This window comes from Rhinichthys klamathensis, unplaced genomic scaffold (genome assembly GCF_029890125.1).
Source record: "Rhinichthys klamathensis goyatoka isolate OS25496 unplaced genomic scaffold, OSU_Roscu_1.1 h1tg000354l_1, whole genome shotgun sequence".
Taxonomy (NCBI): Eukaryota; Metazoa; Chordata; class Actinopteri; order Cypriniformes; family Leuciscidae; genus Rhinichthys; species Rhinichthys klamathensis.
In genome coordinates, this window is record NW_026606864.1 from 861,506 (window position 1) to 884,640 (window position 23,135).

Genomic DNA, 23,135 nt, shown 5'->3' on the forward strand with positions numbered 1-23,135 from the left:
CCTTACTGATCCCACTCGTGGCCCAGAAAGATGATGGGACATGCCATAAATAAAGACCTTTTAATCTTAATCTTTGGCATCAGTAGTCAACAGCCAATGTACAGTACATATTCATCAGCATTTAATGCTTGAAGACTGCAGATCTGATCTGAATATGAATTATGAATCAGAAAAAAACGTTGCAGGACTCACCTGTGGTTTCACTCTTCAGAGGGAGTAGTTTGAATGGCAGGGGTTGGGGTTAGACATCAAGTCCTGCCCCTTAACAAGATGGGGGGCTGGAAGGGTATAAAATGTATTTTGGTGCCCAGTCAAGCATAAGGAAGTCAAAAGCACGTTTGCTGGTTGCTTTATGTCTGCTGCACAGTTTCCTAGCACATAAACCTGTGCTAAAGATGCTGTCACGGTAAGTCAATGGCGTTTGATTTATAAGAACCGGTCTGACTCTTGACCGTTCATTGATTATAATGGAACAATTGATAGCTAATTAATCAGTGTATAGCAGAGAGGAGCTGTGGATTTTGTCATGAAGGTGCTTGTGTGAGGACATTCATGCATTTGGCAGATGCTTTTATCTAAAGTGACTTTACATTCAAGGTATATGGATCAATTCTCGCATTCCCTTGGAATCAAACCCATGACCTTGGTGTTGCAAGCACCACAAAAGCATGTTTTATGTAGGATTTGTATTTAATAATTTTGCATTTCAATGACATTTGCATATGACTTGGTTATAGTTTAGAGTCTGTGCTATTTTGATGTTGGGAGTCTCATTAAGTGATATACTGTCCAATTACAGCTGTGCTTTCTGAATATTACAATACTTTAGCATAAAAGTAAGTATCTTGTTGTAAACTCAGTCCTAAGTATTGCTTGCTTTTAAGCCGTACTTGTATTTTTTTTTTTAAACCAAGCACTGAATTTACTCTCCAAGTTAAAATAATATTAAAAGCATACATTTCTCAAGAGAATAGTTGGCCATTTTCAGAGCTGTTTTTTGAGAATATGCATTGATAAATTGCATGATATATGTATAAATACCTTTAGTTTAGGGGGGTCATTTTGCTTCACGTTTGCTCATTCTGGACTCTTATCGTTTTGCTTTCACAGAAATCTTGTAATTGCTTCAGTGGCTGTTGTGTTTCTGGCGTCCACCATATCAACGGCTCCTGTTGAAGGTACGAGCTCTTCTCCCAGAGGGCTTCATTTAATGACACACTCTTGTGTTTAGCATACAGCGGCCGCACGTATTTACACACTCTCTCCGGACAGATAAGGAGCCCGAGGAAAATGACTTCGAAGCTGAAGAGGGTGAAGAAGAACTGTCTGAGGAGGAAGAGGGTAGGAGATGATGGTCTTTTAGATAGCAACTTGTACTTCTTCAGCATCCCGAGCGAGGAGAGCTGATCGTACCACATCAAGAAGCTCATACTGTGGGCAATTTGATACGACATGATCCTGCAAAAGGACAAAATAACAAGTTAATACTATAACGTTCATGATAAATAGTTTCTTGAATCGTTTTTTAAATACGTTAAGCTTCATAAACCCAATTTTTAACACCATTAAAGTGAGTAAAGCAGCAGTTTCTAGGAGAAAATAAAAGAGCCTTTAAGACAATAGATGAATGTGAATCCTAAACTCAGTGGACTCGTGTTATATTCTGATAACAGTCAGCAGATCTGTGAGGGATTCAGGACAGAAAGAGGAGAAGGGCAAAACAGAGGAGCGGTTGTTATAAACTGTATCGATTTTCCCTTTTCTTTACAGATGATGATGACTCCAAAGGTCAGCATATGAAGGGTGGGTGACAAGTTCACAACTTACCACCATTGTGCAAAACCTCAGTCATCTTTAATAATCACATAATGAGTCATAATTTGCTTTAAAAGTCAGTCTTTCTTAATGAGGCTGAGCTATATACATTTGGGTTTCTGCCATAATCACATCAAAAATTACACTTACAAAAAAGTACAATGGTTTTATTTCTTGTATAATGTGCTTTTGGACTAGTTGTCATACCTCGTTTTTTGGCCTCGATCATTATGATTTTAAAGTACCATGTTGTATAAATATGGTAATAATACAGTATCATGGTATATATCAAAGTATATATATATTTTGGACATGATAGCATGGTAAAAGTAGGGAAAGTAACCTTGTGGTATCATGTTAATACCATGACAAAAATATAGTGAAGTGAAACCATACAGTGATGGTAATATTACCAAAATATGTAATATTTACATCGTATTTACAAAGTTTTTCCATTGGATTTCATTGGAATACCATAGTAAAACCATCTAATACAACCAAGCTACCACAGTACTTTTTGTAAGGTAATTAAGATACACTACCGTTTAAAAGTTTGGGGTCTGTAAGATTTTTTTTTAAAGAGTCACCAATGCTGCATTTATTTGATAAAAAAAATACACTAAAAACAGTCATTTTGTGAGTTCAAAAGAACAGCATTTATTTGAAATAGAAATCTTACTGACCCCAAATATTCCAGTAGTATAAATTACAAATGTGAATAAAGACTTAAAAACTGACAAAGATTTGGAGGTTTTAGACGGAACAAAAAGAACTAAAATCATATCTAAAATGTTCATAAAAGCAACTTAAAATGTATATAACTGGTTTACACGAGATGCCAACCCCCTTAAGCGCATGTGAAAAGAGTGTTTTTGTTCTTCCAGAGGGCCACCTGGCCGAAACTGATTGATTGACCTGTGAGAAAAAATGATCTCTGGGAATCTTAAGAATATGTTTCTTGTTCCTCTTTCCCAAAGGAGCCGGATCGCAGCAGGCCACTGCAGCACCCAAAGGCTTGGGTAAGGTGAAGCTAATCCTCTTTAGAGCTGGAGGCAGAGAACACTGAACCTCTCAGCACTGGAAAATAGTTCACTGGGTGCACCCTGCTCAGTAAGCAAAGCCAATCCGTACTTGATCTGGTTTAGGGATCAGGTATGTGGAGATTTTGCCACAGTGGCTGAACGGCATTGCTCGATTTATTAATAAATGTGGAAAGATGAAACATCATCAGGTGGAAAACACAGGCCTAGCGCAGTGAGAGGGCATGTTTGTGGGACCGATGTTTCGGGGCCTTGTTTAGACTGAAAGGCTGTTTTTCTCCAAGGTATGACTCCTGGCAGCGGCGTCTCGGGCGAATCCCCAAACGGTAAGGAAAGTCTACTCGATAACGCAAAAACAAGTTCTTTAAAACCTGTTCGGAGTGCATTAGCCTCTCATGGCCTCTGGTGAAAGGTGAATTTGTTGGAAGTTCAATGGCCACTTTTCAGGCCTCGCTTTTCTGTTCCCGAAGTCCAATACATCTTTTGACAAAAACCTTTGCTCTTGTTTCCCAGGTCAGAAACTCAATGGTGGCACTCAAACTGGCCAAGTCTGTAAGTGTGAACCTGATCTATCAGGGGCAAAACTTTCACACAAGCCCGACTTTAGAAGAGCAACACAGACTGACCCTGTGTAGAAAACACCCCAGCTTTATAAAAAACAGGATCTGAGAACGTTTCGCTCATTACATACATTCTGAAAACGTTATTTCTGAACATTCAGTTTGTTTAAACACGTTTTTTTTTCTTGGTTATGTGAACGTACTTTATGGGAACATTCCATTTTGCAAACATGTTCCTTTGGAATGTTCTCTGAACGTTCTGAAACAAGTTACATTTAAAAATCTGGAGAGAAAAAAAACGTTCCATGAATGATGTATAGATAATGTAGACCAGATAACTTTAAACAAATGTTCTATTAAAGGGATAGTTCACTTTGAAATAAATTTTTGCTATGTTTTAGCTTACCTCAAGGGCATCCAAGATGTCGGTGTCTTTGTTTCCGCAGTAGTTTCAATTTTGATATTTTTAGGTCAAAGCGTTCTTGTCTGTCAGTCATATAATGCAGGTCTATGGTCACCACCTCAAAGAGCATGCACAGAGAAGTCCAAATTAAACATGATTTAATGACTCGTAAATGTAAGTACACATTGATGGCCTAAGACACGAAACGAGTGGTTTGTGTGAGAAAACGAACAGTATTTATATCGTTTTTACCTCTTGTAACGCACAGACCGAAGCGCCCGCGCCCTCAGATCACTTGGACGTGGCTGTGTTTACAAGAGGTATAAACGATATAAACACTGTTCGTTTTCTCACACAAACCGCTCGTTTCGTGTCTTAGGTCATCAATGTGTACTTACATTTACGAGTCATTAAATCATGTTTAATTTGGACTTCTCTGTGCATGCTCTTTGAGGTGGTGACCATAGACCTGCATTATATGACTGACAGACAAGAACGCTTTGACCTAAAAATATCAAAATTTAAACTACTGCGGAAACAAAGACACCTACATCTTGGATGCCCTTGAGGTAAGCTAAAACATAGCAAAAATTTATTTCAAAGTGAACTATCCCTTTAATGTTACTGGAAGGATTCATAAATTTGAGAGAGCCTTGCCAGAGAAAGTTCTGTATACTTTGCGGTACTATTGTCTGTATTCATTGTCCATATTTACTGTGGTCTTTTTAGTCCTCATGACCTCGTTTTGTTTTCTGAAGAAACTTTGTTTTTATGCATTGCCATGCAATGCACTAAAAATGACAGTAAGGTTGACTTTGACATCTTCTCTTCCATGTCCAATAAGAAAGTAAACTAGTGTGTTTGTCATTACAGCATCAAGCAGCACATCAGCAGCTTCAGATGGAGCAAATGGTAAGCAGCATCAGTCAGAATAATAATGTTTTGTTGTTCATTTAACTGCTTGTCATTGGATTACTGAAGCATTTTTCAGACGGACGACAGTGTTTTATTACTGTAGAAAGAATGGCCTCTCAGTAATGCGTGTGTGGGTTACAGGAAGTAACGGTAGAGATGGTTACTCTCGGCCCCCTGGATCAAGTTCTCACGGTACGGTATTCGCCTGTGGTAAACATGCTTTCCTTTGTTTTTACCCGAACAAGTTTTCCTAATCACCGTATTTATTTCACTTACAGGTGCAAGTTACGATGGACAAGAGGGGTCCAAATCAGAGATAGTTCCTTCAGGTAAATCACTGATTTTGGCATTACATATGGTACTGCATAAAAAATACTAAATGCCATATTATGCACTATATTCAATACTAATATTACATTTTATATAATAAAAGTGTATATAATATAATATAATTACACATATATAATTAATATACACTACCGCTCAAAAGTTTGAGGTTAAGACATTTATGCTCACCAAGGCTGCATTTATTTGATCAGAAATACAGTAATATTGTGAAATATTATTGCAATTTAAAATAACTGTTTTATATGTGAATATGTTGTAAAATGTCATTTATTCCTGTGATCAAAGCTGAATTTTCAGCATTTTTCAGCTTCAGTGTCACATGATCCTTCAGAAATCATTCTAAAATGATGATTTGCTGCTCAAGAAACATTTATTATTATCAATGTTGAAAATAGTTTCACATTTCATATTTGTGTGGAAATTGATAAATGAATAGAAAGTTCAAAAGAACAGCATTTAGTTGAAATCTTTTGTAACATTGTAAATGTCTTTACTTGGGTCATCCTTTCTATATAAAAGTATTACATATTTGTGTGGAAACTGATATCATGGCGAGTAACCAAGGAAACTGTTCTCAGGTGTAGGAGCTGGAGGAACGGGTGCTAATGGAGGTTCAGGATCAAAAGTCCCTGGTAATTACATTCAGAAACGTGTAAATTATTGTTAGAAATAGGAAATTTCAAAACTTACAGCTGTAGAGAAGCCTAATGAACCGAATGTGTTTCAGGCACAGACGGGGGCGTCCATTCAGTGTCTATTTCTGTTGGTAAGAGATATGTTTATGTTTAAGGCAATCAGGGTTTATATATTTTATAATTTGTTTATATTATGCACACGAAATCATAATATATGCAAAGGCCTAATAATACTGAAATATTCTGTAAAACGTATTATAATGCATTATAAAAATATTTGTAATGCATTACTTATAACTTGCAATGCACATTTTAATGCATTGTATGATCTCATGAATTGTAACCACAAGATCTCATGAAGTGCAATTCATTAAAACACATGACAATCAACCAATTTCAGATGTAACAAGGAATCTGCAGATATTATAATGCATTTTCACTTTGGTTATATTTATAGAATGCATTATAATGTACATTATGAATACTGTTATAATGCAGTATACCTAAAGACCGCAAGAAAGGAGTTACTGAATATTCTAGTGCATGAAAAAGTAGGGGTTAATCTTTCACGCACCTCATAATGTGATATCTTTGTCAATCTCACAGTGCCATCAGGTCAAGGGTCATCAGGCCACATAGCAGCAGGTCATGGGTCAACAATGTCATCCAGCCACACGTTTGGCCGACCACCAGCAGGGCAGACGTCAGGTGGTGTGGATGTCGTTTCCTCCGAGGTCCATTCACAGCCTGCAGGTATTTAAATCAAAACCATCAAATGTAAGACTTACATGGTGACCTCCTCATGAAAGAGCACATATTATGCTTTTTTTTCATTGGTGTGTAATTGGTAATGGGCTTCATTGGTGTGTAATATTGCTGTTACAAAGCACAAAGTCCCTCCAGCGGGAGTTATTCTCTATATCAGTGCGACACAGTTTCTGAACTCCCTGAAACGCCTCCATTGTAGTCTTGAGTTTTCTTCCGGGAACGAACACGACGTCACAATATTCGTCATTTAAATAATTCCCGCCCATGACATACACAAAAAAAGGCCTGATTGAGTTAGTTAGTAGTGTGTTAAAACTCACAGTTATGGTAAGGGGCGGGGCATTTACCAAACACGCTCAAAGCGTTTGACCAATCACAACACACTGATCCAGCCGACCAATCAGAGCACATTGTGCTTTTCAGAAGGAGGGACTTCATAAGATCACAGAGACAGGAACTAAACAGAGCATTACTGACAGACTGGGAAGAGAGGAGCTGCAATAATGTACACTATATAAAAAAATAGGGTGTTTTTGAACATTCAAGCATGAAAACCTATTCTAGTTGACCCCAAAAACTTTGTAAAAGGGCATAATATGGCCTCTTTAAAATGATATAAGCAAAAGTTATAATAATGCTCTGTGCATGTGTTCAGGGTCAGAGGGATTCGCTCCACAATATGAAAATGGTATGTGTATAACAGGATCTCTCTATTGTATATCATGGAGATCATTTCATACTTCTTAAATGCTGTACACACTTATACGAGAACAGATCTTGTCTTCTTGCATCAGGGGAAACGGCTCACGATGGATCTCAAATCGAGTCTCCAGGTGAAAAACGTCACAGTTTACATACACCGTTCACCTGAGGAAAACAAATGTTTTCTGGTAATTGATAACTGATGTCATACTGTATCCTTTTTGTCTTGTAAATTCAGAAATCCCAGAGATAGAATCTAACGGTGAGTATTATTGTGTGTTGTTATAATAATGAACAATATTGTGCACCATATTAATCAGAATGAGCGATTTAGTCACGTTAATCGGGTTCCTCTCACAGGTAACGGGCACAAACAGCTACTGAATGGAGGAGAAACAGGATTCACAGGTGAGGAAACTATGTTTTTTATGGACTGACATTTCATACATGAAACAGATAATAAAAATAACAATGTCTTTGCTGTTTTTGATGCAGGTTTGGATCATTTCATGCCAGGCACATCTCAGATACAAGGAACAGGTATAAAAACATGAACATGGAAGAATTCCCAAGATACTTACACACTGTTTTCAGTTCTCACATGTGCGTCTTTTGTTTTGTGTACATCTCAGGTGGTTTTGATTCATTTGGCACAAGCCCCCATCTGGAAATAACAGGTAAACATCAGTTCAACTCTTCAGGCCTACAAAAACAAATTTTATTTTGTGAAAATGTAGTTACTGAGTTGAATCTCAATAATGTCAATAATGTGAGCATCAGAACATACTGAATATATATTTTCTTTGCAGGCATAATAGACCAATCAAGCCATGACTTCCTTGTTGGCTTAATGGGTGAGCATTCCTTCATTCTCATTAATTAGTGGAGGGAATATTGAATGTTGTTTCTCAGTTCGGACTCAGAATGTCTCCCTCTACAGGTGGAATAGGAGAGAGCTTTGGTCCAGACACCCAAACAGACGGTCTAGGTACGCTTTTAGACCTCTTAGACACTCCTCCAGACGTTCCACCCACATGCCTAGTAACTGACGCTGTCTCAACAGATCACATGGGACTCGCATTTCAGGTGGATTCGGCAGGTAAGCGTCCACTTCACGTTGTCCATTTTTCATTTGAACAGAGAGGCTTGATGTTTATGGCTTTTGGGCTGCGGACACCAGAATTGCTTTCTGCTGATCTCATTGGCCTTGTAATAAACAGGACGTCCCGCACTAGTTAAATTTACATGATTTACATTTATGCCCATGCTGTGAAACGGCTCACATACGGCGCTGAGAGCCTTCCTCCAATCCGTCCAGCTGTCACGCTGTACTAATTATGGGCTGCGCTGACAGAATAAACCAGCCAGTTTCTGTTCTCTACCTAATAATTTACTGAAAGATGACTGGTGTGAATCAAAGCTGTCTTTTCCCTCTCACTCGTTCTCCGTTCCAGCCGCTGGCCTGAGTCCAGGGCACCCGTCCAGTGGCGGCCCGGTTCTAGACGCTCCTCCAGGTAATGGCTGCTGGCTGCCGCTCTGTCTTCCTTTAGGTCCTGTAAATTCAGAGTGCTTTTACCCCAGTAGCCATGGGATTATCCCAGCACACGTCTAATAAACTCTGCCAGACTTACAGTCTTGACACGGGCTCCAAAGGGGGTGTAATGACAACTTTCAGAGACGTTTTTAGTGTCACGAGAGGTCACTGGGGTTTAATGCATCTGTATGGATTACACAGACTGATCACTGAAATCATAACTCAACTTACTGAATGAGTGTAGGGGAGTAGATGATAGATAGATAGATAGATAGATAGATAGATAGATAGATAGATAGATAGATAGATAGATAGATAGATAGATAGAGAGATAGAGAGATAGAGAGAGAGAGAGAGAGATAGAAAGAGAGATAGATAGATAGAGATAGATAGAGAGATAGATAGAGAGATAGATAGTGAGATAGATAGATAGATAGATAGATAGATAGATAGTGAGATAGAGAGATAGATAGATAGATAGATAGATAGATAGATAGATAGATAGATAGATAGATAGATAGATAGATAGATAGATAGATAGATAGATAGATAGATAGATAGATAGATAGATAGAAAGGTAGACAGATAGATAGATAGAACGATAGAAAGATAGATAGAGAGGTATAGATAGATAGATAGATAGATAGATAGATAGAGGTAAAGATAGATAGATAGATAGATAGATAGATAGATAGATAGATAGATAGATAGATAGATAGAAGGATAGATAGATAGAAAGTCAGACAGACAGACAGATGATAGAAAGATAGATAGAGGTATAGATAGATAGATAGATAGATAGATAGATAGATAGATAGATAGATAGATAGATAGATAGATAGATAGATAGATAGATAGATAGATAGATAGATAGATAGATAGATAGATAGACAGATGATAGAACGATAGAAAGATAGATAGAGAGGTATAGATAGATAGATAGATAGATAGATAGATAGATAGATAGATAGATAGATAGATAGATAGATAGATAGATAGATAGATAAGAGAGGTATAGATAGATAGACAGACAGCTGTGTACTCTGACTTTATAGAAAATGTTATAAAATCATTAAACCAAATAGTGTGAATAAAAGCAAAATCATCTTTAAATAGTCATGTCAACATGTCTAGTAAACCAATAATTGACTATGTTAACTGTCTCTTGTTGTGTGTGTCAGACTCTGCGGGGCCAGATTATGTATCTGCTGACAGTGGGAATGGCGATTATACCCATTCAATCAGTAAGTACAGTATTTGTCTGTTTACTAGCATTAGATAAACAGTGTGTTAACAGACGGGGCCGTCGCTGGGGTATCCGGGCCCCAGTGCAGGTCAGTAAGTGGTTAAATAATCACTTGTGTCTTCAGGCACGTCTGATAATGGAGCCCAGTCACAATCACCGGCCGACACAACAGGTAAACTGATGTTGAACAACAATCCTGCATGGTCTGGTGAACTTGAAACACTAAAACAGAAACCCCCGGTTTCACAGACGAGGTTTAAGTCTAGTCACAGACTAAAACGCATGTTTGAGCTGTTTTAACTGAAAGCAACTTGCACTGATATATCTTAAAATATGTCAGTGCTGTTGTTTTGTCTCAAGATGCACACCAGTAATGTTTCTTTCTAAGGCACATTTATAAAAGCGACTTAAATCTCCTAATTAAACTAAGGCCTAATCCTGGATGAATCTAAGCCCCGTATGTGAAACCGGGCCAAAGTGTGTTGAAACTAAAATCAGAGTGATTTTTACAGATTCATCAGTTGTCTTTGACACAATCTCACATCCGGGTCATTCCTTCATAGACTATTCAGGTACGACACCTATTTTGCTAACACTTTACAATAAGGTCTTTATGCATTAACTAACATAACTTAAACAAACTATAAGCAATATATATACAGCATTTATTCACATTTGTCAATGTTAGTTAACAAAAATGCAATATGTTAGTAGTGCAAGAACTAATGTTAACAGATACAACTTTGATTTTAAACTAGCAATGAAAAATACTTCTACAGCATTTATTAGTCGTATTAATATTAACTAAAGTAGGTAACTAATGGTAACCTTATTGTAAAGTGTATTTTCAATAGAAAAAGAAAACGTTAGCAGATATGAGACATGATATTCATCTGTCGTCTTGTTCTCCTCAGAAGGAGGGGCAGATAATAATGGTGCAGATTCACCCGATACCAACGGTAAGCTCGTGTCAACATGTCAACTCACCTTTCCTTTCTGGAAAATGAATGCTACTTTTGCATGGTTTCTAGCTGGTCCAAGCTGCTTTAGATGGTTTACATTGACAACCTGGGTTTTCCAGCAGGAATATGATCATACGATATCATTTTGACACATCATTCATTACTGCATTACAGGAAACGGGAACGGTCGGCACAAACCTGTGGTAGACATACAGAAAGGTACGTTCATACATAGATATCCATAATAAAGGCTAGATGTGTTACGGCGGAGTCTCTATCGTCATCACCGGCGGCCATTTTGTCACAGGCAAGCTTTCTGGTGGGCTCTGTGGTGCCTGATGTAAGATGAGTGATCGGCACGAACACAAATACTCTTATCTCGCTGAAATCTTGACGGATTTACAAACGGTTTGGTTTCTTACAAACGTTATTAACGTGGCTATAATTCTGGATGATTATTTATTGATACACTTATTATTCATAAGTGTGCAGTGTCATAACTACATCTCTGACGTTTATAACAAACCAAACCGTTTGAAAATCGTAGAAAATTTAGCAAGTTATGGTTGTTTAAAAAGTACATGCGCCATTAAAACACAATGTTAGAGTGAGCGAGCTGCCTGTGACAAGATGGCCGCCAGGTGCGGACGTCGACCTCCATTGGCCAGCAGCGCAGACGAGACATCTAGCCTTTATTATGTATATCTATGCGTTCATATCTCTATAAAACATCTAAAAGAGAGAGAACTGCAGTGTGTGTCTGGATTCGTTCACAGGTGACCCTTCAGCCGTTCATCTCGACGTCAGTATGTGTCCAGCAATAAAACACACAACTAATCAATCAACACACAATCACAACATCATGTTATTGACAGAGTAATATCTTGGAATCAATGTGAGTCTTTCCCAACAGGCGGAACAGGCCATCATGACGCTGCGCCGGAGATGCATCACACAGCTGGTACTACATCAGCCGGCTCCATGACATCACTGAAACTCTATTGATTTGTTAGCCATAATTCAATTTTTATGCGTCTTCTCTTGGCTAGTCGGTCTATGACCAGTGGGGTTGCGTGGGTTTACCAAATGCTTGTGCTCAACACGGAAAATATTTCTCACGGCAGGTTTAAAGCCGCCAGGAAATCCCGATCAAAGATTTGTGGCTTTTGGTGCACGTCTGTAACCCTAACACTAACACTATCTATATGCTAGTTAGTGAAATTAGTTAATATGTACACAAATAAAATGTAAGAATCATGGATCATCTGATGCAACTAAAGCATATTATAGGCTAGCTATTAAAAAAAGGACATTGTTTTTGATATGTTGATTGCAAAACTATGCTACAACACCTTATGGTGTCTTTAATGTAGCCAATATTTAATATAATTAATTTTGTAACAAACTATTTCATCCATACACAACTGTTAATGGACAAATTAAGTCAAGACCCTACAGGCAAAACCATTGTTTTTTTTCATGCACTGGTCAATATTGAGATTGTGCTTCTATGACATGTCTTTTTTATTATTATTAATATTTTATTCCTAGAATATGGTGATTTTTTTAAGGCTGTTGACAATATTTTCTGATTTATGAAGGGATAAAAAGAGAGATTCTCTGTAAAAAATCATTAACTCTGATGTCAACCAAATGAAACAAGAATTTTAAAACTGGCTTTATCCAATGTTCATATTTCTGTTCTAGAAATGGATGGACATTAGTGCATACTTAATTAGATAAAGCCTCATTTGCATATTTTAAACAACATTTCAGAAAACAAAACAGTTGTCTTAATTGTCTTAACAATTGTTCCAAAACCTAGTGAGTTGTTCCAAAAAGAAGGCACAAGGCACTATTATTTTATGGTTTTACAAAAATTATTATCTAAGGCAGAATTCCAGGATACCTTGAGATGAATAAAACCCATCCAAAATGGTGAAATTGAAAGATATGTTTAGTTGTTTACCATAACTTATACCATAAAAATGTATTACAATGAATACTGAAAGTTATTATAAAATAGCTTAATCTAATCAAAACAGACACATATTTAAGCGTTTTATACTAATTTGGGTTGTGTCATTAGCTTAGCATCATGCTAACACCAAACTCATAACATGAATTGAGCCTTATGGTATTTATCTAGTCAGACAGCAAGGCAGCTCTCTAGGGTTTGGAGCAGAGCTAATAAGTTATAATAATTGACTTGTCTGTACAGGAGACCAGCATGCCGTCAGCTCAATTCCAGATGCAGGTCAGTGGCATCACATAAATCATCTTTGCGCAAATATTAATCTAGTTAGCACCTTTAGAAATGCTATTTTTTCTTATTTTCAGTCGGTGTACTTGATCTAGTTGACCACACCCTCAGCCCTTATGCTGACACGACTGGTAAGAAAACATCCTTCTTAATATGTTTATAGGTTAAATAATAATCAATATAATAATAAACTTGATTTCTTCATTTTAATGCATCTCTCTTTTTATTACTTTTAATTTTTTTTTAATTTTATTTCTTATGCATCTGTAGTGATTGTTATGGAAGCCCATTTCCGCATCAGAAAAGAAAATCATGCTTTTGTAGATCATAATAAAAAGTCAAAATTATGACATACAATCATTTATGGGATTAAAAATTGAAATTATGGCATAAAAAGTCAAAATTGACATAAATAGTAAAAATGATGACAGACCTACTAAGTTATAATTATGAGATAAAAAAATCGAAATTATAGAGTAAAAGACTTTTTATGAAAGAAATTATGATATTAAAAAGTCAAAATTATAACAAATCGAAATAATTACATACTAAATAATAATTATGAGATTAAAATGTCAAGTTATCATTTTGACAGCCTACAAAATGAAATGTTGAAATACTAAATTATGATTAATGGAAAGCCAATAATATGAGAAAAGGTCAAAATTATGAGATACGAAGTAACATTTATGACATACTAAGTAAACTATCACATACTAAGTCAATTATGACTGTCATTCGAGATTAAAGTTGAAATTATGATATAAGAAGTTATGACTAATAATAATGACGACTTTTTAAGTCAGAATTTCATTTTATTATGTCAGAATTTCACATTTTTAATTCAAAATTTCGACTTTAATCTCATATGACTTAGTCATAATTATAAGCATACTTATGCGGCAGAAATGGGCTTCCACAGATTGTTGTATGAGTCTTTTTATGTAAAGCACTCTAAATTTTCATTGTGTATGAAATATGCTCTAAAAATAAATAAACTTTGTTTCGCCCTCTCGAAGGACATGATGGTGTCACCGGTGGAAGCGTGCAGACAGATATGGCAGGTATTATCTTTGAAATTTTACCAAACATTTTGAATAAATCCACCATGAGTGATTGTAAAAGCAGCATTGGTGTGTAATAACGGAGCTGTCGCTGTGATCAGGTGTGGCGAGTGATCCGGTGACTGAAGGACAGGCTCAAACAGACGTGACGGGTGAGTAAACAACATCATGCACACGAGTACTTTAAGTAGTAAATATTTACAACATGCTATTTCCTGTTATTCAGGCCAGGGACACCTAGCTGTGACTGACGGCATGCCGAATTACACAGGTAACCACGTTTCCTCAGCTCATCCAGACACATGTCAGTCTATCAGGGCAGGGTTTCATGTGTAGTGTGTGTTTCTGAAAAAGCAGATTCTGTTCATGCGACTGGGACTGGATTTACAGGTGAGTTACCTTTAGTACACACACACACACCACGGTCTGTCTGAATACTGTTTAATGCACAGGTAGTTCCAGTCTGTTTAATCACCATTCTATATTAATGCGCTGAAGCACACACACACACACACACAACAAGGCGGTAACTTCGCTGTTTTTGAAGCAATTAAACTTACAGCTTAATTTTAAGTTGAGTTTCCTGCCAAATATTGTGCTGCAAACAATTAATACCATTTTTAACTTGTCAATGCTGGTAAATGGCCATGGTATAAGCGGGATAATCCACGGCTAACTGTGAATTAAACGATTTGAATGCACTCCGCCATCGGGTGTTTCTGTGTCTTCACGTCGTACATTAAAATCGTTTAATGCACTTACATACAGTATATACAAGGGTTTGTTAAATTGTGTATATGTAATAATGAGCTTCATTAACGATCTCTGTATGATTTCTCTGGCATATCAATGTTCTTGTCAAACTTTCAGATGCCTCAGAGACACATAGTAGCATGGTTCAGACAGACTTACCAGGTAAATTACGTTTGAAAACATCTGTCTCATCAGGTGGACTGACTATCCAGGTAAGCTGCCCTTATAAAAAATATACCATGGTAAACATAGTTTCTGCAGAGAATGACAGAAAGACACCGAAGGCCAGTTTGAAGGGAATTCCGTATGATTTTGCAGTACAATAACAATGGTATTTTGGTGGAAACTATGATTACCAAGGTCAGTTTTTGCAAGGGTTCGCTTACAAAGCAGAAATTGTTTTAAAACATTATTAAAAAATCTAAATGAACCAAACCTTTCTTAAACTCAACTCCAGTCACAGGGGATCCATTCACAGGGGTTTCCTCACAGACAGACGCCATGGGCACAGGTGAGTGACACACAACTACAACACAAACACAAGGAAAACATATATTTGCTAATTTAAATTTTTAAGCTACAGCTGAACCTCAAGGGACTCTTGGGAGTCCAAGTAAGTTTATAACATATCTGCAAATTGCATATTTTACACATTCATAACATTAATATTTGTAATCCACAAGGGTTGCATTAAAACAGTGCATTCAATTTTATAATTTGTATTTCAAATTAATGCTGTTCTTTTGAACTTTCTATTCATAAAAGAAACCTGAAAAAAAAAAAATGTCCACAACATGGAAGCAAAAAATTCAATTTCAAGAATGCTAACAATAAATTAATAATTGAGAACCAATAATAATCAAGCAGCAAATCATCATAAGAGTGATTTCTGAAGGATCATGTGACACTGAAGACTGGAGTAATGATGCTGAAAATTCAGCTTTGATCACAGGAATAAATTACATGTTGAAATCTAGTGAATTAGAAAATTATTTTAAAATGTAATATTTCAGAACATTTCTGTTTTTACTGTATTGTTGATATATACGATATTATATATACATATATATATACTGCATATATACTGACTATCCAGGTAAGCTGCCCTTACCAAAATATACCATCGTAAACATAGTATACACAATTAACATATTTATACAATAAATGATGAATTAATTAAATTGTACATATTTTTTGTATAAATTATGTTTATTTTGATATTTATTTTTGTCAAGCCACACAAAATAGATTCATGTGAAATGTGTTTTTAAATCACACTACATCTCTAAACCTGCTTTACCTGCTAAACTGCACGTTCAAATCAGTTGTTTTGATCTGAGCATCTCCGTATGTCACATGGTTTGTTCTCCTCTAACAGGCCAACCTGGTGCTACGGAACAGACACAGCCAGCTGGTAAGCTTCAATGGAGTTCACTTCAGTCACATGAATTATGATTCTGATGATGATCCGTATCTTGCTTTCACCTCCTCCGCCATGCCAAAAACTGTCATGGAAACCTATCGTCCATAACCTTGTGAATAAATTCATGTCTGATCGAGATGCTGTGATGATGAACAGATGCTCAACAGCTCTTCTCTTTTCTCTGTTTTGCTTGTTCTGTCCAGTATCAGCAGGTGAACAGTACCACACATCTGGTCAGGGTCCTGAAGGTGGGTCTGAAACTCTCCACACACACCGTTTCATGCTGAAATATCTATGCGCTTCGCATATTCAGCCGAAGCATAATAAAACAAACGGTCCAAATCATCTCAGAAATATCATGTTTGAACCTTCATCATAAACGATACAGATGTTTGTTAATGAGGAATTATTTTAAGGTACACTACTGTTCAAAAGTTTTTATTTAGCAAGGATGCATAAAATTGATGCATAAAATTGATCAAAAGTAACAGAATATGTATTTTTAAAACATTTCTAAAAGAAATGTCAGTTTCCACAAAATATGATATTTTATATATAATATAATAAAGGATGTAAACGGCTCTCTGCAATTCCAGTGCAAATAATATACGCAAGAATAGGTTTACAGAGGATTTGCACAGATATCCGTTGTCCTCGTGTTTCATGAAAGATGCTCGATGAGTTTGGACACCACACCAAAAGCTTAAATGCATAGTTCACCCAAAAATGAAGATTCTGTCATTAAATACTCACCCTTATGTCGTTCCAAACCCGTAAGACTTTCATCTTTAAAACACAATTGAATATATTTAAATGAAATTTGAGTTTTCTGTCCCTCCATTGACAGCTACGCAACTACCAGTTTGACACTTCAAAAAGTTCATCAAGATATCGTAAAACTAATCCATATTGATTTGAGTGTTTAAGTCCAATTTTCTGAAGAGACACGATCGCTTTATATGATAAACAGATTGAAATTAGGCTTTTATTTACATTTAAACATTGATCAGCGAACATAAACAGAAGCTCAACTGAACCTGCTTGACAAGTGAGAACAAACCTCATTGGTTCTGCGTAACACGAGAATGAACCTCATTGGTTCTTACAGAAGCTCAAACGTCCTGCGTAACATGAGAATGAACCTCATTGGTTCTTGCTGAAGCTCAAACGTGCTGCGTAACACGAGAATGAACCTCATTGGTTCTTGCTGAAGCTCAAACGTGCTGCGTAACACGAGAATGAACCTCATTGGTTCTTGCTGAAGCTCAAACGTGCTGCGTAACACGAGACTGAACCTCATTGGTTCTTGCAGAAGCTCAAACATGCTGCGTAACACGAGAATGAACCTCATTGGTTCTTGCAGAAGCTCAAACGTGCTGCGTAACACGAGAATGAACCTCATTGGTTCTTGCTGAAGCTCAAACGTGCTGCGTAACACGAGACTGAACCTCATTGGTTCTTGCTGAAGCTCAAACGTGCTGTGTAACATGAGAATGAACCTCATTGGTTCTTGCTGAAGCTCAAACGTGCTGCGTAACACGAGACTGAACCTCATTGGTTCTTGCAGAAGCTCAAACGTGCTGCGTAACACGAGAATGAACCTCATTGGTTCTTGCTGAAGCTCAAACGTGCTGCGTAACACGAGGATGAACCTCATTGGTTCTTGCTGAAGCTCAAACGTGCTGCGTAACACGAGAATGAACCTCATTGGTTCTTGCAGAAGCTCAAACGTGCTGCGTAACACGAGATTGAACCTCATTGGTTCTTGCAGAAGCTCAAACGTGCTGCGTAACATGAGAATGGACCTCATTGGTTCTTGCAGAAGCTCAAACGTGCTGCGTAACACGAGACTGAACCTCATTGGTTCTTGCAGAAGCTCAAACGTGCTGCGTAACACGAGAATGAACCTCATTGGTTCTTGCAGAAGCTCAAACGTGCTGCGTAACACGAGAATGAACCTCATTGGTTCTTGCAGAAGCTCAAACGTGCTGCGTAACACGAGACTGAACCTCATTGGTTCTTGCAGAAGCTCAAACGTGCTGCGTAACACGAGGATGAACCTCATTGGTTCTTGCAGAAGCTCAAACGTGCTGCGTAACACGAGAATGAACCTCATTGGTTCTTGCAGAAGCTCAAACGTGCTGCGTAACACGAGACTGAACCTCATTGGTTCTTGCAGAAGCTCAAACGTGCTGCGTAACACGAGACTGAACCTCATTGGTTCTTGCTGAAGCTCAAACGTCCTGCGTAACACGAGAATGAACCTCATTGGTTCTTGCTGAAGCTCAAACGTCCTGCGTAACACGAGAATGAACCTCATTGGTTCTTGCTGAAGCTCAAACGTGCTGCGTAACACGAGGATGAACCTCATTGGTTCTTGCTGAAGCTCAAACGTGCTGCGTAACACGAGAATGAACCTCATTGGTTCTTGCTGAAGCTCAAACGTCCTGCGTAACACGAGAATGAACCTCATTGGTTCTTGCAGAAGCTCAAACGTGCTGCATAACACGAGAATGAACCTCATTGGTTCTTGCTGAAGCTCAAACGTGCTGCGTAACACGAGAATGAACCTCATTGGTTCTTGCTGAAGCTCAAACGTGCTGCGTAACACGAGAATGAACCTCATTGGTTCTTGCTGAAGCTCAAACGTGCTGCATAACACGAGAATGAACCTCATTGGTTCTTGCTGAAGCTCAAACGTCCTGCGTAACATGAGAATGAACCTCATTGGTTCTTGCTGAAGCTCAAACGTGCTGCATAACACGAGAATGAACCTCATTGGTTCTTGCTGAAGCTCAAACGTGCTGCGTAACACGAGAATGAACCTCATTGGTTCTTGCTGAAGCTCAAACGTGCTGCGTAACACGAGAATGAACCTCATTGGTTCTTGCTGAAGCTCAAACGTCCTGCGTAACATGAGAATGAACCTCATTGGTTCTTGCTGAAGCTCAAACGTGCTGCGTAACACGAGGATGAACCTCATTGGTTCTTGCTGAAGCTCAAACGTGCTGCGTAACATGAGAATGAACCTCATTGGTTCTTGCTGAAGCTCAAACGTGCTGCGTAACACGAGAATGAACCTCATTGGTTCTTGCTGAAGCTCAAACGTGCTGCGTAACACGAGGATGAACCTCATTGGTTCTTGTTGAAGCTCAAACGTGCTGCGTAACATGAGAATGAACCTCATTGGTTCTTGCTGAAGCTCAAACGTGCTGTGTAACACGAGGATGAACCTCATTGGTTCTTGTTGAAGCTCAAACGTGCTGCGTAACATGAGAATGAACCCCATTGGTTCTTGCAGAAGCTCAAACGTGCTGCGTAACACGAGAATGAACCCCATTGGTTCTTGCTGAAGCTCAAACGTGCTGCGTAACATGAGAATGAACCTCATTGGTTCTTGCTGAAGCTCAAACGTGCTGCGTAACACGAGAATGAACCCCATTGGTTCTTGCTGAAGCTCAAACGTGCTGCGTAACACGAGAATGAACCTCATTGGTTCTTGCTGAAGCTCAAACGTGCTGCGTAACACGAGAATGAACCCCATTGGTTCTTACAGAAGCTCAAACGTGCTGCGTAACACGAGAATGAACCTCATTGGTTCTTGCTGAAGCTCAAACGTGCTGTGTAACACGAGGATGAACCCCATTGGTTCTTACAGAAGCTCAAACGTGCTGCGTAACACGAGAATGAACCTCATTGGTTCTTGCTGAAGCTCAAACGTGCTGCGTAACACGAGAATGAACCCCATTGGTTCTTGCTGAAGCTCAAACGTGCTGCGTAACATGAGAATGAACCTCATTGGTTCTTGCTGAAGCTCAAACGTGCTGCGTAACACGAGAATGAACCCCATTGGTTCTTGCTGAAGCTCAAACGTGCTGCGTAACATGAGAATGAACCTCATTGGTTCTTGCTGAAGCTCAAACGTGCTGCGTAACACGAGAATGAACCTCATTGGTTCTTGCTGAAGCTCAAACGTGCTGCGTAACATGAGAATGAACCTCATTGGTTCTTGCTGAAGCTCAAACGTGCTGCGTAACACGAGAATGAACCCCATTGGTTCTTGCTGAAGCTCAAACGTGCTGCGTAACACGAGAATGAACCTCATTGGTTCTTGCTGAAGCTCAAACGTGCTGCGTAACACGAGAATGAACCCCATTGGTTCTTACAGAAGCTCAAACGTGCTGCGTAACACGAGAATGAACCCCATTGGTTCTTGCAGAAGCTCAAACGTGCTGCGTAACACGAGAATGAACCTCATTGGTTCTTACAGAAGCTCAAACGTGCTGGGTAACACGAGAATGAACCCCATTGGTTCTTGCAGAAGCTCAAACGTGCTGCGTAACACGAGAATGAACCTCATTGGTTCTTACAGAAGCTCAAACGTGCTGCGTAACACGAGAATGAACCCCATTGGTTCTTACAGAAGCTCAAACGTGCTGCGTAACACGAGAATGAACCCCATTGGTTCTTGCAGAAGCTCAAAACGTGCTGCGTAACACGAGAATGAACCTCATTGGTTCTTGCTGAAGCTCAAACGTGCTGCGTAACACGAGAATGAACCTCATTGGTTCTTGCTGAAGCTCAAACGTGCTGCGTAACACGAGAATGAACCTCATTGGTTCTTGCTGAAGCTCAAACGTGCTGCGTAACACGAGAATGAACCCCATTGGTTCTTACAGAAGCTCAAACGTGCTGGGTAACACGAGAATGAACCTCATTGGTTCTTGCTGAAGCTCAAACGTGCTGCGTAACACGAGGATGAACCTCATTGGTTCTTGCTGAAGCTCAAACGTGCTGCGTAACACGAGAATGAACCCCATTGGTTCTTGCTGAAGCTCAAACGTGCTGCGTAACACGAGAATGAACCTCATTGGTTCTTGCTGAAGCTCAAACGTGCTGCTTAACACGAGAATGAACCTCATTGGTTCTTGCTGAAGCTCAAACGTGCTGCGTAACACGAGAATGAACCCCATTGGTTCTTGCTGAAGCTCAAACGTGCTGCGTAACACGAGAATGAACCTCATTGGTTCTTGCTGAAGCTCAAACGTGCTGCGTAACACGAGAATGAACCCCATTGGTTCTTGCTGAAGCTCAAACGTGCTGCGTAACACGAGAATGAACCCCATTGGTTCTTGCTGAAGCTCAAACGTGCTGCGTAACACGAGAATGAACCTCATTGGTTCTTACAGAAGCTCAAACGTGCTGGGTAACACGAGAATGAACCCCATTGGTTCTTGCAGAAGCTCAAACGTGCTGCGTAACACGAGAATGAACCTCATTGGTTCTTACAGAAGCTCAAACGTGCTGCGTAACACGAGAATGAACCCCATTGGTTCTTACAGAAGCTCAAACGTGCTGCGTAACACGAGAATGAACCCCATTGGTTCTTGCAGAAGCTCAAAACGTGCTGCGTAACACGAGAATGAACCTCATTGGTTCTTGCTGAAGCTCAAACGTGCTGCGTAACACGAGAATGAACCTCATTGGTTCTTGCTGAAGCTCAAACGTGCTTTGTAACACGAGAATGAACCTCATTGGTTCTTGCTGAAGCTCAAACGTGCTGCGTAACACGAGAATGAACCCCATTGGTTCTTACAGAAGCTCAAACGTGCTGGGTAACACGAGAATGAACCTCATTGGTTCTTGCTGAAGCTCAAACGTGCTGCGTAACACGAGGATGAACCTCATTGGTTCTTGCTGAAGCTCAAACGTGCTGCGTAACACGAGGATGAACCTCATTGGTTAAGTCAAGTGAACATGTTTGAGCTTCTGTTTATCATAACTGATGTGTGAGTTGATGAAGTTTTAAATGTGAATAAAAGCCTAAATTCAATCTGTTCATCATATAAAGCGATGAGTCTCTACAGAAAATTTGGACTAAACCATTCGATTCATTTAGGCCTAGTTTTACAATATCTTTATTAACTTTTTGAAGCGTCAAAGTGGTAGTTGTGTAGCTGTCAATGGAGGGACAGAAATCTCTCAGATTTCATAGAAAAGATCTTTAATTGTGTTCTGAAGATGAACGAAAGTCTTACGGGTTTGTAACGACGTGATGGTGAGTAATTAATGACAGAATTTTCATTTTTTTTGGGTGAACTAACCCGTTGAATCAAAAGCTGCACAATTTTCAGCCAGTAAATGACTGTCCTGCTAGCTTGACCTCTGACCTCTGAACTGATCTCTGCGCTTTCTGAAAGGTGCAGAAAATGTGGAACTGGAAGATACCTGCTGACTTCCACATGAAGCCGCGAGTGAGGTTTCTGCGCTACAGATTTCAGTGTACGGACCAGTACGCCTGGCAGAGGAACCGTGAACCCGCCCGCTAGACTTTAGGTCTCCTTTGTGTGTGTGTTCGTTTGTTTTATTTTTGACTATTTAAACATTCAGAGGATACTGTAACTTAACTTTTTATTGTGCCTGTTTATAAAAGTGCCCTGTAAGTATTTTATTCATTGGTGCGCAGAAACAAAAATCAAACTTTGAACGAGAAGTCACGATTTAAAACGTATTTTCAGATGAAATGCGCTGTGTAAATGAAAGTTTCCCCCCCTGTAATGTCGCTACTGTATTTTCTTGCCTAGATGTTTGAGCAATATTCTTTACAAATGTCACAAATTGTATATTGCTGAATGTATGTCATTTGAAGATAATCTTTACATTAAATTGAACATCTATTTTGAACATCAAATTCAAATTTTTGT

The 23,135-nt window shown here is 38.7% G+C and overlaps 1 protein-coding gene across 1 annotated transcript; it reads left to right on the plus strand.

The window, feature by feature from the left end:
- Positions 1-293: 293 nt before the first annotated feature.
- Positions 294-23,122, plus strand: si:ch211-80h18.1 (uncharacterized protein LOC555593 homolog). The gene is made up of 41 exons (XM_056232746.1): positions 294-406; positions 1,111-1,178; positions 1,273-1,341; positions 1,771-1,803; positions 2,793-2,834; positions 3,140-3,181; positions 3,369-3,407; positions 4,692-4,720; positions 4,874-4,925; positions 5,012-5,062; positions 5,660-5,713; positions 5,809-5,847; positions 6,323-6,469; positions 7,140-7,172; positions 7,279-7,317; positions 7,425-7,448; positions 7,547-7,594; positions 7,682-7,726; positions 7,819-7,863; positions 7,996-8,040; positions 8,127-8,174; positions 8,250-8,285; positions 8,641-8,700; positions 9,902-9,964; positions 10,091-10,138; positions 10,479-10,538; positions 10,881-10,925; positions 11,103-11,147; positions 11,705-11,734; positions 11,842-11,889; positions 13,150-13,185; positions 13,269-13,322; positions 14,211-14,255; positions 14,357-14,407; positions 14,482-14,526; positions 14,613-14,645; positions 15,126-15,220; positions 15,466-15,519; positions 16,387-16,422; positions 16,635-16,679; positions 22,632-23,122. Exons 1-41 carry the CDS (start codon positions 294-296, stop codon positions 22,758-22,760), a joined length of 2,163 nt encoding a protein of 720 aa, XP_056088721.1. The 3' UTR covers positions 22,761-23,122.
- Positions 23,123-23,135: the final 13 nt, after the last annotated feature.